The sequence below is a fragment of the Aotus nancymaae genome, unplaced genomic scaffold (genome assembly GCF_030222135.1).
Source record: "Aotus nancymaae isolate 86718 unplaced genomic scaffold, 86718_ANA_hifiasm-v0.15.2.pri h1tg000062l, whole genome shotgun sequence".
Taxonomy (NCBI): Eukaryota; Metazoa; Chordata; class Mammalia; order Primates; family Aotidae; genus Aotus; species Aotus nancymaae.
In genome coordinates this window covers 2,111,606-2,125,308 of record NW_026988476.1, presented here as the reverse complement: position 1 = coordinate 2,125,308, position 13,703 = coordinate 2,111,606, and the positions used below count along the sequence as shown (strand labels likewise).

General features: G+C 39.2%; 1 protein-coding gene across 2 annotated transcripts in view; it reads right to left on the bottom strand.

The window, feature by feature from the left end:
• NUBPL (NUBP iron-sulfur cluster assembly factor, mitochondrial) overlaps window positions 1–13,703 on the bottom strand; it is a 282,020-nt gene that overhangs the window by 52,429 nt on the left and 215,888 nt on the right. For both annotated transcript variants that reach the window (XM_012468600.3, XM_064365771.1), the window contains one exon: window positions 12,020–12,113. In XM_012468600.3, the coding sequence (XP_012324023.1) occupies window positions 12,020–12,113 (94 nt within the window). The remainder of the gene's footprint in view (window positions 1–12,019; window positions 12,114–13,703) is intronic.

The window sequence follows — 13,703 nt, the reverse complement described above, 5'->3', positions numbered from 1 at the left end:
ATATGAAGTTTAAGGTGATTTTTTCCAGTTCTGTGAGGAAGGTCATTGGTAGCTTGATGGGGATAGCGTTGAATCTGTAAATTACTTTGGGCAGTATGGCCATTTTCACGATATTAATTCTTCCTAACCATGAACATGGAATGTTTCTCCATCTGTTTGTGTCCTCTCTTATTTCGTTGAGCAGTGATTTGTAGTTCTCCTTGAAGAGGTCCTTTACATTCCTTGTTAGTTGTATTCCTAGGTATTTTATTCTCTTTGTAGCAATTGTGAATGGCAGTTCGTTCTTGATTTGGCTCTCTTTAAGTCTGTTATTGGTGTATAGGAATGCTTGTGATTTTTGCACATTGATTTTGTATCCTGATACTTTGCTGAAGTTGCTTATCAGTTTCAGGAGATTTTGGGCTGAGGTGATAGGGTCTTCTAGATATACAATCATGTCGTCTGCAAATAGAGACAATTTGACTTCCTCCTTTCCTAATTGAATACCCTTTATTTCTTTTTCTTGCCTGATTGCTCTGGCTAGAACTTCCAGTACTATATTGAATAGGAGTGGTGAGAGAGGGCATCCTTGTCTAGTGCCGGATTTCAAAGGGAATGCTTCCAGTTTTTGCCCATTCAGTATGATATTGGCTGTCGGTTTGTCATAAATAGCTTTTATTATTTTGAGATACGTTCCATCGATACCTAGTTTATTGAGGGTTTTTAGCATAAAGGGCTGTTGAATTTTGTCAAAGGCCTTCTCTGCATCAATTGAGATAATCATGTGGTTTTTGTCTTTGGTTCTGTTTATGTGGTGAATTACATTTATAGACTTGCGTATATTGAACCAGCCTTGCATCCCCGGTATGAATCCTACTTGATCATGGTGGATAAGCTTTTTGATGTGCTGTTGTAATCGGCTTGCCAGTATTTTATTGAAGATTTTTGCATCTATGTTCATCATGGATATTGGCCTGTAGTTTTCTTTTCTTGTTGAGTCTCTGCCGGGTTTTGGTATTAGGATGATGTTGGTCTCATAAAATGATTTGGGAAGGATTCCCTCTTTTTGGATTATTTGGAATAGTTTCAGTAGGAATGGTACCAGTTCCTCTTTGTATGTCTGGTAGAATTCGGCTGTGAGACCATCTGGGCCTGGGCTTTTTTTGGGTGGTAGGCTCTTAATTGCTGCCTCGACTTCAGACCTTGTTATTGGTCTATTCAGGGTTTCGACTTCTTCCTGGTTTAGGCATGGGAGGAGACTACTGTCCAGGAATTTATCCATTTCTTCCAGGTTTTCTAATTTATGTGCATAGAGTTGTTTGTAATAATCTCTGATGATGGTTTGAATTTCTGTGGAATCTGTGGTGATATCACCTTTATCATTTTTTATTGCATCTATTTGGTTATTCTCTCTTTTCTTTTTTATTAGTTTGGCTAGTGGTCTGTCTATTTTGTTGATCTTTTCAAAAAACCAGCTCCTGGATTTATTGATTTTTTGTAGGGTTTTTCGTGTCTCTATCTCCTTCATTTCTGGTTTGATCTTAGTTATTTCTTGTCTTCTGCTAGGTTTTGAGTTTTTTTGATCTTGCTCCTCTAGCTCTTTCAATTTTGATGATAGGGTGTCAATTTTAGTTCTCTCCTTTCTTCTCATGTGGGCACTTATTGCTATATATTTTCCTCTAGAGACTGCTTTAAATGTGTCCCAGAGATTCTGGTATGTGGTGTCTTCATTCTCGTTGGTTTCGAAGAACATCTTTATTTCTACCTTCATTTCAGTGTTTATCCAGTCAACATTCAGGAGAAAGTTGTTCAATTTCCATGAGGATGTGCGGTTCTGGGTTGGTTTCTGAATTCTGAGTTCTAACTTGATTGCACTGTGGTCTGAGAGACTGTTTGTTATGGTTTCTGTTCTTTTGCATTTGCTGAGGAGTGATTTACTTCCAATTATGTGGTCAATTTTAGAGTAGGTGTGATGTGGTGCTGAGAAGAATGTATATTCTGTGGATTTGGGCTGGAGAGTTCTGTAAATATCTATTAGGTTTGCTTGTTCCAGGTCTGAGTTCAAGTCCTGGATATCCTTATTAATTTTCTGTCTCGTTGATCTGTCTAATATTGACAACGGTGTGTTGAAGTCTCCCAGTATTAATGTGTGGGAGTCTATGTCTCTTTGTAAGTCTTTAAGAACTTGCCTTATGTATCTGGGTGCTCCTGTATTAGGTGCATATATATTTAGGATCGTTAGCTCTTCTTGTTGTATTGATCCTTTTACCATTATGTAATGTCCTTCTTTGTCTCTTTTGATCTTTGTTGCTTTAAAGTCTATTTTATCAGAGATGAGAATTGCAACTCCTGCTTTTTTTTGCTCTCCATTTGCTTGGTAAATCTTCCTCCATCCCTTTATTTTGAGCCTTTGTGTATCCTTGCATGTGAGGTGGGTTTCCTGGATACAGCACACTGATGGGTTTTGGCTTTTTATCCAATTTGCCAGTCTGTGTCTTTTGATTGGGGCATTTAGTCCATTTACATTTAGGGTTAATATTGTTATGTGTGAGTTTGGTCCTGTCATTTTGATGCTAGCTGGCTGTTTTGCCCATTGGTTGATGGAGATTCTTCATTGTGTTGCTGCTCTTTACCATTTCGTGCGTTTTTGGAGTGGCTGGTGCTGGTTGTTTTTTTCTATGTGTAGTGTCTCCTTCAGGAGCTCTTGTAAAGCTGGTCTGGTGGTGATGAAATCTGTGAGTACTTGCTTGTTCACAAAGGATTTTATTTTTCCTTCACTTATGAAGCTTAGTTTGGCTGGATATGAAATTCTGGGTTGAAAGTTCTTTTCTTTAAGGATGTTGAATATCGGCCCCCACTCTCTTCTGGCCTGTAGGGTTTCTGCTGAGAGATCTGCTGTGAGTCTGATGGGTTTCCCTTTGTGGGTAACCCGACCTTTCTCTCTGGCTGCCCTTAGTATTTTCTCCTTCATTTCAACCCTGGTGAATCTGATGATTATGTGCCTTGGGGTTGCTCTTCTAGAGGAATATCTTTGTGGTGTTCTCTGTATTTCTTGGACTTGAATCTTGGCCTGCCTTGCTAGGTTGGGGAAGTTTTCCTGGATAATATCCTGAAGAGTATTTTCCAGCTTGGATGCATTCTCTTCGTCACATTCAGGTACACCTATCAAACGTAGATTAGGTCTTTTCACGTAGTCCCATATTTCTTGTTGACTCTGTTCATTCCTTTTTACCTTGTTTTCTCTAATCTTCCCTTCTCGTTTTATTTCACTGAGTTGATCTTCAACTTCTGATATCCTTTCTTCTGCTTGGTCAATTCTGCTGTTGAAACTTGTACATGCTTCGCGAAGTTCTCGTGTTGTGTTTTTCAGCTCCATCAATTCATTCATATTCCTCTCTAAGTTGTCCATTCTCGTTAGCATTTCGTCAAGTCTTTTTTCAAGGTTCTTAGTTTCTTTGCATTGGGTTAGAACATGTTCTTTTAGCTCACAGAAGTTTCTTATTATCCATTTTCTGAAAGCTGATTCTGTCATTTCATCACACTCATTCTCCGTCCAGTCTTGTTCCCGTGCTGGTGAGGAGTTATGCTGCCTTGTAGGGGGAGAGGTGTTCTGGTTTTGGGTGTTTTCATCCTTTTTGCGCTGGTTTCTTCCCATCTTTGTGGATTTATCCGCCTATTGACTTTGTAGTTGCTGTCTTTCTGATTTTGGTAATTTTAAGTCTGCAGCAGCTGAACTCATAAACCCCCTTTTCTTCTCCCCAGGTGTTCTGGCCCAGGGGTTTAGCACTTTATGTTTTTCAGCTGTGTTGCTACCGTTTTCCCTGCCCACAAGGTGGCAGTCTAGTCACACTCAGCCTGCAGAGGCTTCGCTGAGCTGCTGTGGGCTCCGCCCAGCTTCCGTGTGAGCTTCCCAGCAGTCCTGTGGGTGTAGTTAGAACTGCTTCCGCTATGCTGGCCCGCCCCTGTAGTGACGGAGTCTCTGTAGTGGCGGGTTGTCTTGGTTACGGAAAATTGCCCCGGGAACTGCAGGGTGTTTCCCGATGGAGGACGCCCCTCCCCCACAGAGCTGAACCATCCCGGGTTCAGCCGTGTTTCTAGAGGGGCCCTCTTTGTCCTGTAATCTGTTGGCTTGCCTCCTTGCCACAGTTCCCCTTGCTGGCCCAGAGGGGACACAGTCTCGTTCACTTTGTTCAAGGAGCCGCTGCTCCCCGCCCCCCGTGCAGGCCGAGCGGCTGCTCCGGTCCAACCAGCGGCGCTGGGAATGTGGGGAGCTTCTCCGCGCAATTAAAATCCGCTGCCCTGTGTGCCGCTGCGTCAGCCGAAGCAGCGGCTCTGAGATTCGTGGCACTCCCTTGCCCGGGGGTCTCCTGGCTTGGCTCCCTGCTTCAGCTCCCCTTTCTGGCTCAGAGGGAACTCTGTCTCTCTCGCTCTGCGCAAGAAGCCACTGCCCCCCGCTCCAGGGCGTAGGCTGAGCGGCCACTCCGCTCAAACCAGCGGCGCTGGAGACCCGTGGGGCTTTTCCTCCTGTGAATCTCCTGGTCTGTGGGCAGTAAAAGTCCGTCTGGAAATGCGGCGTCCACTCACCCTCTGCGCCTTCTCTCGGAGCTGCAATCCCGACTTCCTCTTAAGTGGCCATCTTGGATCGATCTCCCGAGATCTCAACTTTCATTTATTTTTGAGACAGGGTCTTACTCTATCACCCAGGTTGGAGTGCAATGGCATAAACACAGGTCATTGCAGCCTTGACTTCCTGGGCTCAAGTGATCCTCCTGCCTCAGCCTCCTGTGGCTGGGACCAGAGGTGCACTCCATCACTACCCTACCAGCTAATTTTTTTTTTCTTTTTTGTTTTTGTATTCTTTTGTACAGACGGGATCTCATTACATAGCCCAGGCTGGTACTGAACTCCTGGGCTCAAGCAATCCTCCTAAAATGCTAGGATTATAGGTATGAGCCACCATACCTGGCATTAACGCAACCTTTTAAAATACATTTTCTTGCTTGGTCTTCCTTTAATGTAAAAATTATTACTTAACTGTTCTGCATATTTTACCACCACCACAAAAAAAAGACTGTGTCTTAGTCTCATATAATATTAACTGCCTGTTACATGGCAGTTTCTTCATCAGAAGAAAAGAAAAAAGAATATACTGCTTGAATTGCAGGATATAAGAAAGAAAGGGGAAGAAAATCTTAACCTTTATCTATATACTGTGCTGCTGCTGGAGTATAAATATGAATTAAAATAGGGTAATTTAATCACAAATCGTGTCCAAAGGGGCTTAAGAAAATTAAATGGAAAAAAAAAAAAAAAAAAACAAAAAAACTGCTTATGCAACATCAGTTTACCTGTGTGAGGGTGAAATCACCAAAACCCTGAACATCTCTCCTTCTCCAAGGGATCATAACTCCTCACCAGCAAGGGAACAAAACGTGATGGAGAGTAAGTTCGATGAATTGACAGAAGCAGGCTTCACAAGGTGGGTAATAACAAACTTCTTTGAGCTACAGGAACATGTTCTATCCCAATGCAAAGAAACTAAGAACCATGAAAAAAGGTTAGATGAAATGCTATTGAGAATAAACAGCTTAGAGAAGAACATAAACGACTTGATGGAGCTGAAAAACACAGCACGAGAACTTCACGAAGCATACACAAGTTTCAATAGCCAAATCAATCAAGTGGAAGAAAGGATATCAGAGATTGAAGATCAACTCAATGAATTAAAAAGAGAAGACAAAATGAGAGAAAAAAGAGTGAAAAAAAATGAACAAAGCCTCCAACAAGTATGGGATTATGTGAAAAGACCTAATCTACACTTCATTAGTGTACCTGAATGTGACGGAGATAATGAAACCAAGCTGGAAAACACTCTTCAGGATATTATCCAGGAGAATTTCCCCAACCTAGTAAGGCAGGCCAACATTCAAATCCAGGAAATACGGAGAACATCACAAAGATATTCCTCAAGAAGAGCAACCCCAAGGCACATAATCATCAGATTCAACAGGGTTGCAATGAAGGAAAAATTACAAAGGGCAACCAGAGAGAAAGGTCGGGTCACCCACAAAGGGAAGCCCATCAGACTCACAGCGGATCTCTCTGCAGAAACCCTACAAGCCAGAAGAGAGTGGGGGCCAATATTCAACATGCTTAAAGAAAAGAACTTTCAACCCAGAATTCCATATCCAGCCAAACTAAGTTTCATAAGTGAAGAAGAAATAAAAATCCTTTACAGACAAGTAATTGCTGAGAGATTTCATCACCACCAGGACTGCCTCACAAGAGGTCCTTAAAGAAGTACTAAACATGGAAAGGAATAAACAGTATCAGCCACTGCAAAAATGTACCAAATGGTGAAGACCATCGATACAAGGAAGAAACTGCATCAACTAACGGGCAAAACATTCAGCTAGTATCAAAATGGCAGGATCAAATTCACACATAACAATATTAACCTTAAATGTAAAGGGGCTAAATGCCCCAATCAAAAGACATAGACTGGCAAATTGGATAAGACCCATCAGTGTGCTGTATTCAGGAGACCCATCTAACGAGCAAAAACACACATAGGCTCAAAATAAAGGGATGGAGGCATATATACCAAGCAAATAGAGAGCAAAAAAAGCAAGAGTTGCAATCCTAGTCTCTGATAAAACAGACTTTAAACAAACAAAGATCAAAAGAGACAAAGAAGGGCATTACATAATGGTAAAAGCATCAATTCAACAAGAAGAGCTAACTGTCCTAAATATATATGCACCCACTACAGGAGCACCCAGATACATAAAGCAAGTTCTTAAAGACCTACAAAGAGACTTACACTCCCACACAATAATAGTGGGAGACTTTAACACTCCACTGTCAATATTAGACAGATCAACAAGACAGAAAATTAACAAGGATATCCAGGATTTGAACACAGATCTGGACCAAGCAGACCTAATAGACATCTACAGAACTCTTGACCCCAAATCAACAGAATATACATTCTTCTCAGCACCACATCACACTTACTGTAAAATTGACCACATAATTGGAAGTAAATCACTCCTCAGCAAATACAAAAGAATGGAAATCAAAACAACCAGTCTCTCAGACCACAGTGCAATCAAATTAGAACTCAGGATTAAGAAACTCATTCAAAACTGCACAACTACATGGAAGATGAACAACCTGCTCCTGAATGACTACTGGATAAATAATGAAATGAAGGCAGAAATAAAGATGCTCTTCAAAACCAATGAGAACAAAGGCACACCATACCAGAATCTCTGGGACACATTTAAAGCAGTGTCTAGAGGGAAATTCATAGCACTATATGCCCACGTGAGAAGTGAGAAAAGATCTAAAATCGACACCCTATCATCACAATTTAAAAAACCAGGGAAGCAAGATCAAACAAACTCAAAAGCTAGCAGAAGACAAGAAATAACTAAGATCAGAGCAGAACTGAAGGAGATAGAGACACAAAAAACCCTTTAAAAAATCAACAAATCCAGGAGCTGATTTTTTGAAAAGATCAACAAAATAGACCACTAGCCAGGATAATAAAAAAAAAAAAAGAAGAAGAATCAAATAGATGCAATAAAAAATGATAAAGGGGATATCACCACCGATTCCATAGAAATACAAACTATCATCGGAGATTACTACAAACAACTCTATGCACACAAACTAGTAAATCTACAAGAAATGGTTCAATTCCTGGACACTTATACCCTCCCAAGACTAAACCAGGAAGAAGTTGAGTCCCTGAATAGATCAATAACAAGGTCTGAAATTGAGGCAGCAATTAATAGCCTACCAACCAAAAAAAGTCCAGGCCCAAAGAGGTTCACAGCTGAATTCAACCAGATATACAAAAAGGAACTGGTACCACTCCTTCTGAAACTATTCCAAACAATACAGAAAGAGGGAATCCTCCCTAACACATTTTATGAGACCAACATCATCCTGATAGCAAAACCTGGTAGAGATGAAAAGAAAATTTCAGGACAATATCCATGATGAACATCAATGTAAAAATATTCAATAAAATACTGGCACACTGAATGCAACAGCACATCAAAAAGCTTATCCATCACAATCAAGTTGGCTTCATTCTGAGGATGCAAGGCTGATTCAACATACGCAAATCTATAAACGTAATCTATCACATAAACAGAACCAATGACAAAAACCACATGATTATCTCAATAGATGCAGACAAGGCCTTTGACAAAATTTAACAGAGCTTTATGCTAAAAACTCTCAATAAACTAGGTATCACAGGAACATATCTCAAAACAATAAAAGCTATTTATGACAAACCCACACTCAATATCATACTGAATAGGCAAAAGCTGGAAGCATTCCCTTTGAAAACTGGCACTAGACAAGGGTGCCCTCTCTCATCATTCCTATTCAACATAGTATTGAAAGTTCTAGCCAGAGCAATCAGGCAAGAAAAAGAAATAAAGGGTATTCAATTAGAAGAAGAGGAAGTCAAATTGTCTCTATTTGCAGATGACATGATTGTATATTTAGAACACCCAATCGTCTCAGCCCAAAATCTCCTTAAGATGATAAGCAACTTCGGCAAAGTCTCAGGATACAAAAACAATGTGCAAATATTACAAGCATTCCTATACACCAATAACAGACAAACAGCCACATCATGAGTGAACTCCCATTCATAATTGCTACAAAGAGAATAAAATACCTAGGAATACACCTAACAAGGGATGTGAAGGACCTCTTCAAAGAGAACTACAAACCACTGCTCAAGGAAATAAAAGAGGACACAAAGAGATGGAAAAACACACCATGCTCATGGTTAGGAAGAATCAATATTGTGAAAATGGCCATATCGCTGAAAGTAATTTATAGATTCAATGGCATCCCCATCAAGCTACCATTGGCTTTCTTCACAGAGCTGGAAAAAAACCACCTTAAACTTCATATGAAACCAAAAGAAAGCCCGCATAGCCAAGACAATCCTAAGCAAAAAGAACAAAGCTGGAGGCATCATGCTACCTGACCTCAGACTATACTACAAGTCTACAGTAATCAAAACAGCATGGTACTGGTACCAAAATAGACATATAGACCAATGGAACAGAACAGAGCCCTTGGAAGTAACACCACACATCTACAACAATCTGATCTTTGACAAACCTGACAAAAACAAGCAATGGGAAAAAGATCCCCTGTTTAATGAATAGTGTTGGGAAAACTGGCTAGCCATGTGCAGAAAGCCAAACTGGACCCCTTCTTTACATCTTATACAAAAATTAACCCGAGATGGATTAAAGGTGTAAACATAAGACCTAACACCATAAAAACCCTAGAAAAAAACCTAGGCAATACCATTCGGGACATAGGCATATGCAAGGACTTCGTGACTAAAACACTAAAAGCAATGGCACAAAAGCCAAAATAGACAAATGGGATCTAATTAGACTTAAGAGCTTCTGCACAGCAAAAGAAACTATCATTAGAGTGAACTGGCAACCAACGCAATGGGAAGAAATTTTTGCAATCTATCCATCTGACAAAGGGCTAATATCCAGAATCTACAAAGAACTGAAACAAAACTAAACAAAAAACAAACCCATCAAAAAGTGGGCAAAGGATATAACAGACACTTTTCAAAAGAAGACATTTATGAGGCCAGGAAACATGAAAAAAAGCTCATCATCACCGGTCATCAGAGAAATGCAAATCAAAACTACATTGAGATACCATCTCACACCAGTTAGAATGGCAATCATGAAAAAATCTGGAGACAACAGATGCTGGAGAGGATGTGGAGAAATAGGAACATTTTTACAGTGTTGGTGGGAGTGTAAATTAGTTCAACTATTGTGGAAGATAGTGTGGCGATTCCTCAAGGACCTAGAAATAGAAATTCCATTTGACCCAGCAATCCCATTACTGGGTATATACCCAAAGGATTATAAATCATTCTATTATAAAGACACGTGCACATGTATGTTCATTGTGGCACTGTTTACCTTAGCACAGACTTGGAACCAACCCAAATACCCATCAATGATAGACTGGATAAAGAAAATGTGGCACATATACACCATGGAATACTATGCAGCCATAAAAAGGGATGAGTTCACATCCTTTGCAGGGACATGGATGAATCTGGAAACCATCATTCTCTGTACACTGACACAACAGAAAACCAAACACTGCATGTTCTCACTCATAAGTGGATGTTGAACAATGTGAACACTTGCACACAGGGAGGGGAACATCACACACTGGGGTCTGTTGGGGTGTGGGGGGATAGGGGAGGGGTAGGAGGGAGTGGGGAGATTGGGAAGGGATGACATTAGGAGAAATACCTAATGTAGGTGATGGGGGAATGGAGGCAGCAAACCATCATGGCATGTGTATACCTATGTAACAATCCTTCAAGATCTGCACATATACCCCAGGACTTAAAGTATAATAAAAAAAGAAAAAAAGTCTCAGACTCCATTAAGATTACAAATATGTGAAAACATTAAAAGTATCTCTATTAATTAGGTTATATTGATACTATTCCTAAACAACATGTATATTTTGTCAAAAACTTATATTCTAAACCTTTTGATCCTTAAATGTCAATGACGTTGTTTCTGGTTATGCAAAGATATTTTAAAATTCCATTATTTTCCCATAAATCCTTTATATATGAGAGATTTGCAACTATTTCTCTAGTGGAATCTTTAGAAACAGATTCAATATAAAAAGTAACTACTGTACTAATATTTAAATTCCACATCATAAAAAAGATATGCACTATCATATTGAAGTATTATATTTCATATAAGCTATTATGTTATTTCTCTCTTAACTTTAATATTAATTAGCAGACTATAAAATTATCTCATAGTTGTATTCATCAAAAAGCCAATTTTCCTAACATTTATCCCTATTTAGTATTCATTCAATAAATATTTACCAAGTGTCTGTAACATGCCAGTGGTGTAAGTGTTGCACAGCAGTGAACCAGTCATGTTCTACCAGAAAAATACTTAAATGCCACTGCTTTCTTGGAACACAGATTTATACTACCACCTTTTTGAAGTGTTAGAGCAGACAGATAGCCGGACGTGAGCAGGAGAGAGAGCCCTGAGAAAAGTAAGACTGGAAAATCTCACATCCCAGAGACCACCCAAAAGCTGCATGCTAGATATAAGCAGAGAGGAAGGGAAATGCTTATGCAGAAAGAAACACCCTGAAATGCCCCTTAGGAGACCCATAATTACTCATTCTGCAGTTAACCTGTCAGAATGTAACTAGCTACATACTGATAAAGAGGGAAAGAGGGCAAAGGGGAAATTTCTAAGAGATATGCAGGCATAATAAGTATATATTCAACTGCTATAAGACCTTCCTAGGGTGGCAGTAATGAGCAACAGTGCCATCAAGTAGGCTTCATAGCCAACACCAGGAACATACATGGGCATCAACTGTAACAGAATCCCACAAAACTGTGGCAGGAATGAGGCAGGGACAAGGTAGAGACTTAAGGCAGAAGTGGGAAACTAGCCAAAGACAAAGGCAGAGACTTGAGACAGGCAGGAACTTAAAGAAAGAGTCTAACACAAGGAAAACTGCAATGTTAAACTCACGGGGCTGCTGTGTCATTCTCTTACAAGCAGCTCGCTCTGCCTCCTCTTTTAGAGCATACTGTCTACCTAACCTTGCTGTTACTACTGCTGTTTTTCCAGCCTGCTCCTCTCTTGGCATGTACTTTCTTCAATAAATTCTCTGTTCTTTTTGCTAAAGTTGCCTCTTGGGCGAATTCCTTCGCCCAAGAACAAGAACCAGAGACTTCCACTCTTCCTAGTAACAAAAGTGTAATGGTTTTATAAATATATGTATTCTGGCAATATTTTGAAAAATTTAATTTATGCTTCTGATCTCTAATGAAAAATTTATAAGAGAATGAATATTTTTAAGACAAAATATTTGCCTGGCATGGAGTTTGTTTTTTGGTATAGCAATAAAAACACATCAAAAAAAGGACAAATTACTTTAAACTTTTAAGATTTACCTGTTATAGGAATGTTCTGTGAGACTGATAACTGCACATCTCCAGTTCCTGGTGGCATGTCAACAACTAAGTAGTCCAGCTGACCCCACTCTACCTAAAACCCAAGATGACATAGATTAGATCATTGTATAACATTGTATAAAAATTCAATGTTAAATAGTGATATAAACAAAATTAATGTGTTAATAACAAATCTCAAATCATAGCTATCACTTGAGCCGTTGCTAGGTAAAGGCACTGTGCTAAGTCCTAAGGATATATGGATGAATAAATGACAGTCACTCCCTCTAGCAGGCCCTCTTTGAACCATAAGTTTAAATTTCCAGATGACTCATCCACATGCACACAAGCTAACATTGAACTCATTTCACAATAGGCTTCTCATTAGAACCAATCATTTATTTTTACTGGGTGTAGCCCACATTTTGCCTAAAGAAGATATTAACTTTTGGTTCTTTGTTTTTTTTTTTATGTTGCATTTCCCATGCTAATATAATTTTTTAGTTTATTATTTCCTTCACAAAAATATACTAATAATGAAAACTAAAACTTAATAATAAAAAAATTTAATATAACTTGAGTCCCAATATTATTAACATTTTGATTCTTTCAAGGCATTTTTTTAAGTATCTATACCCAGAATATTCACTTACATAACCAAGTCCTTAATGCTCAGCCCTCATTTAGATAGGTCTCCAGGGTACCTCAGGTTCTTTACACCTCAGATACTTCTCCCCTCTGAGGCCCTAGTCTCCATCAATGGCCCAAGGATCCTCTCAATTGTAAAGCAGAAACATGAAATCATACTAATTCTTCCTTTTCCTTCACTATCTCCAATCAGTTATTCTGTCTTCTAAAAATGTCTCAAACATATCCACTTCTCTCTTTCTCCACTGCCAAGAACCCAAGTGAGACCACCACCATCTATTATTAAAGCCTCCCAACTAACCTCTCTGCCTCCAGCACTGCCCATCTAGTCTGTTCCTAACAACAATGAAAAATCGAAGTTTGATAGTGCTACGTTTTTTGTTTAAAATTTTTCTCTTGCCTTTAGGATAATATCTAAGCTTAAGCTCCAGAACATTCTGTCTGTTTTTCTTCACTTGCTAATTCCTCCTCATTCTTCAGATCTGAGCTTAAAATTCACTTCTGTGGGGAAATTTCCACTAACTTACATTAGATTCTGTGGGGAAATTTCCACTAACTTACATTAGATTCAATAAAGTGTTTCTACTACATACTTTCTCTAATCAACTATTCATTCATTTGCCCAAGAAATGCTTACTGAATACCTACTATGTACTGGGCATTGAGCTAGGTATTGACAATTAAACGGTATCATGATTTCTGCCCTCACAGAACATATAATATAGAGACAGAAATATCGGGCAGATAACTATACTTATAAATACATAATCACCAGCTTTATAATACAAGAAGCACTGTTAAGACAGTAAAATGTGCACAGGAAAGAGTTTGCTAATTTAGAGAAATTGAAAGATCAATACAGCTAGAGAGCAGTGAGTGAAGGGTATCATTCATTTACTGTTGTTTCATGATCTGTCTTCCTATAAAACTGTAAACTGAGTTAGATCACTTTAGCCCAGAATGGACAAACAGGAGATGCTTAAGACTTTTTTTTCAAGGAATGAATGACTAAATGAACACATGCAAAGGCTTGATG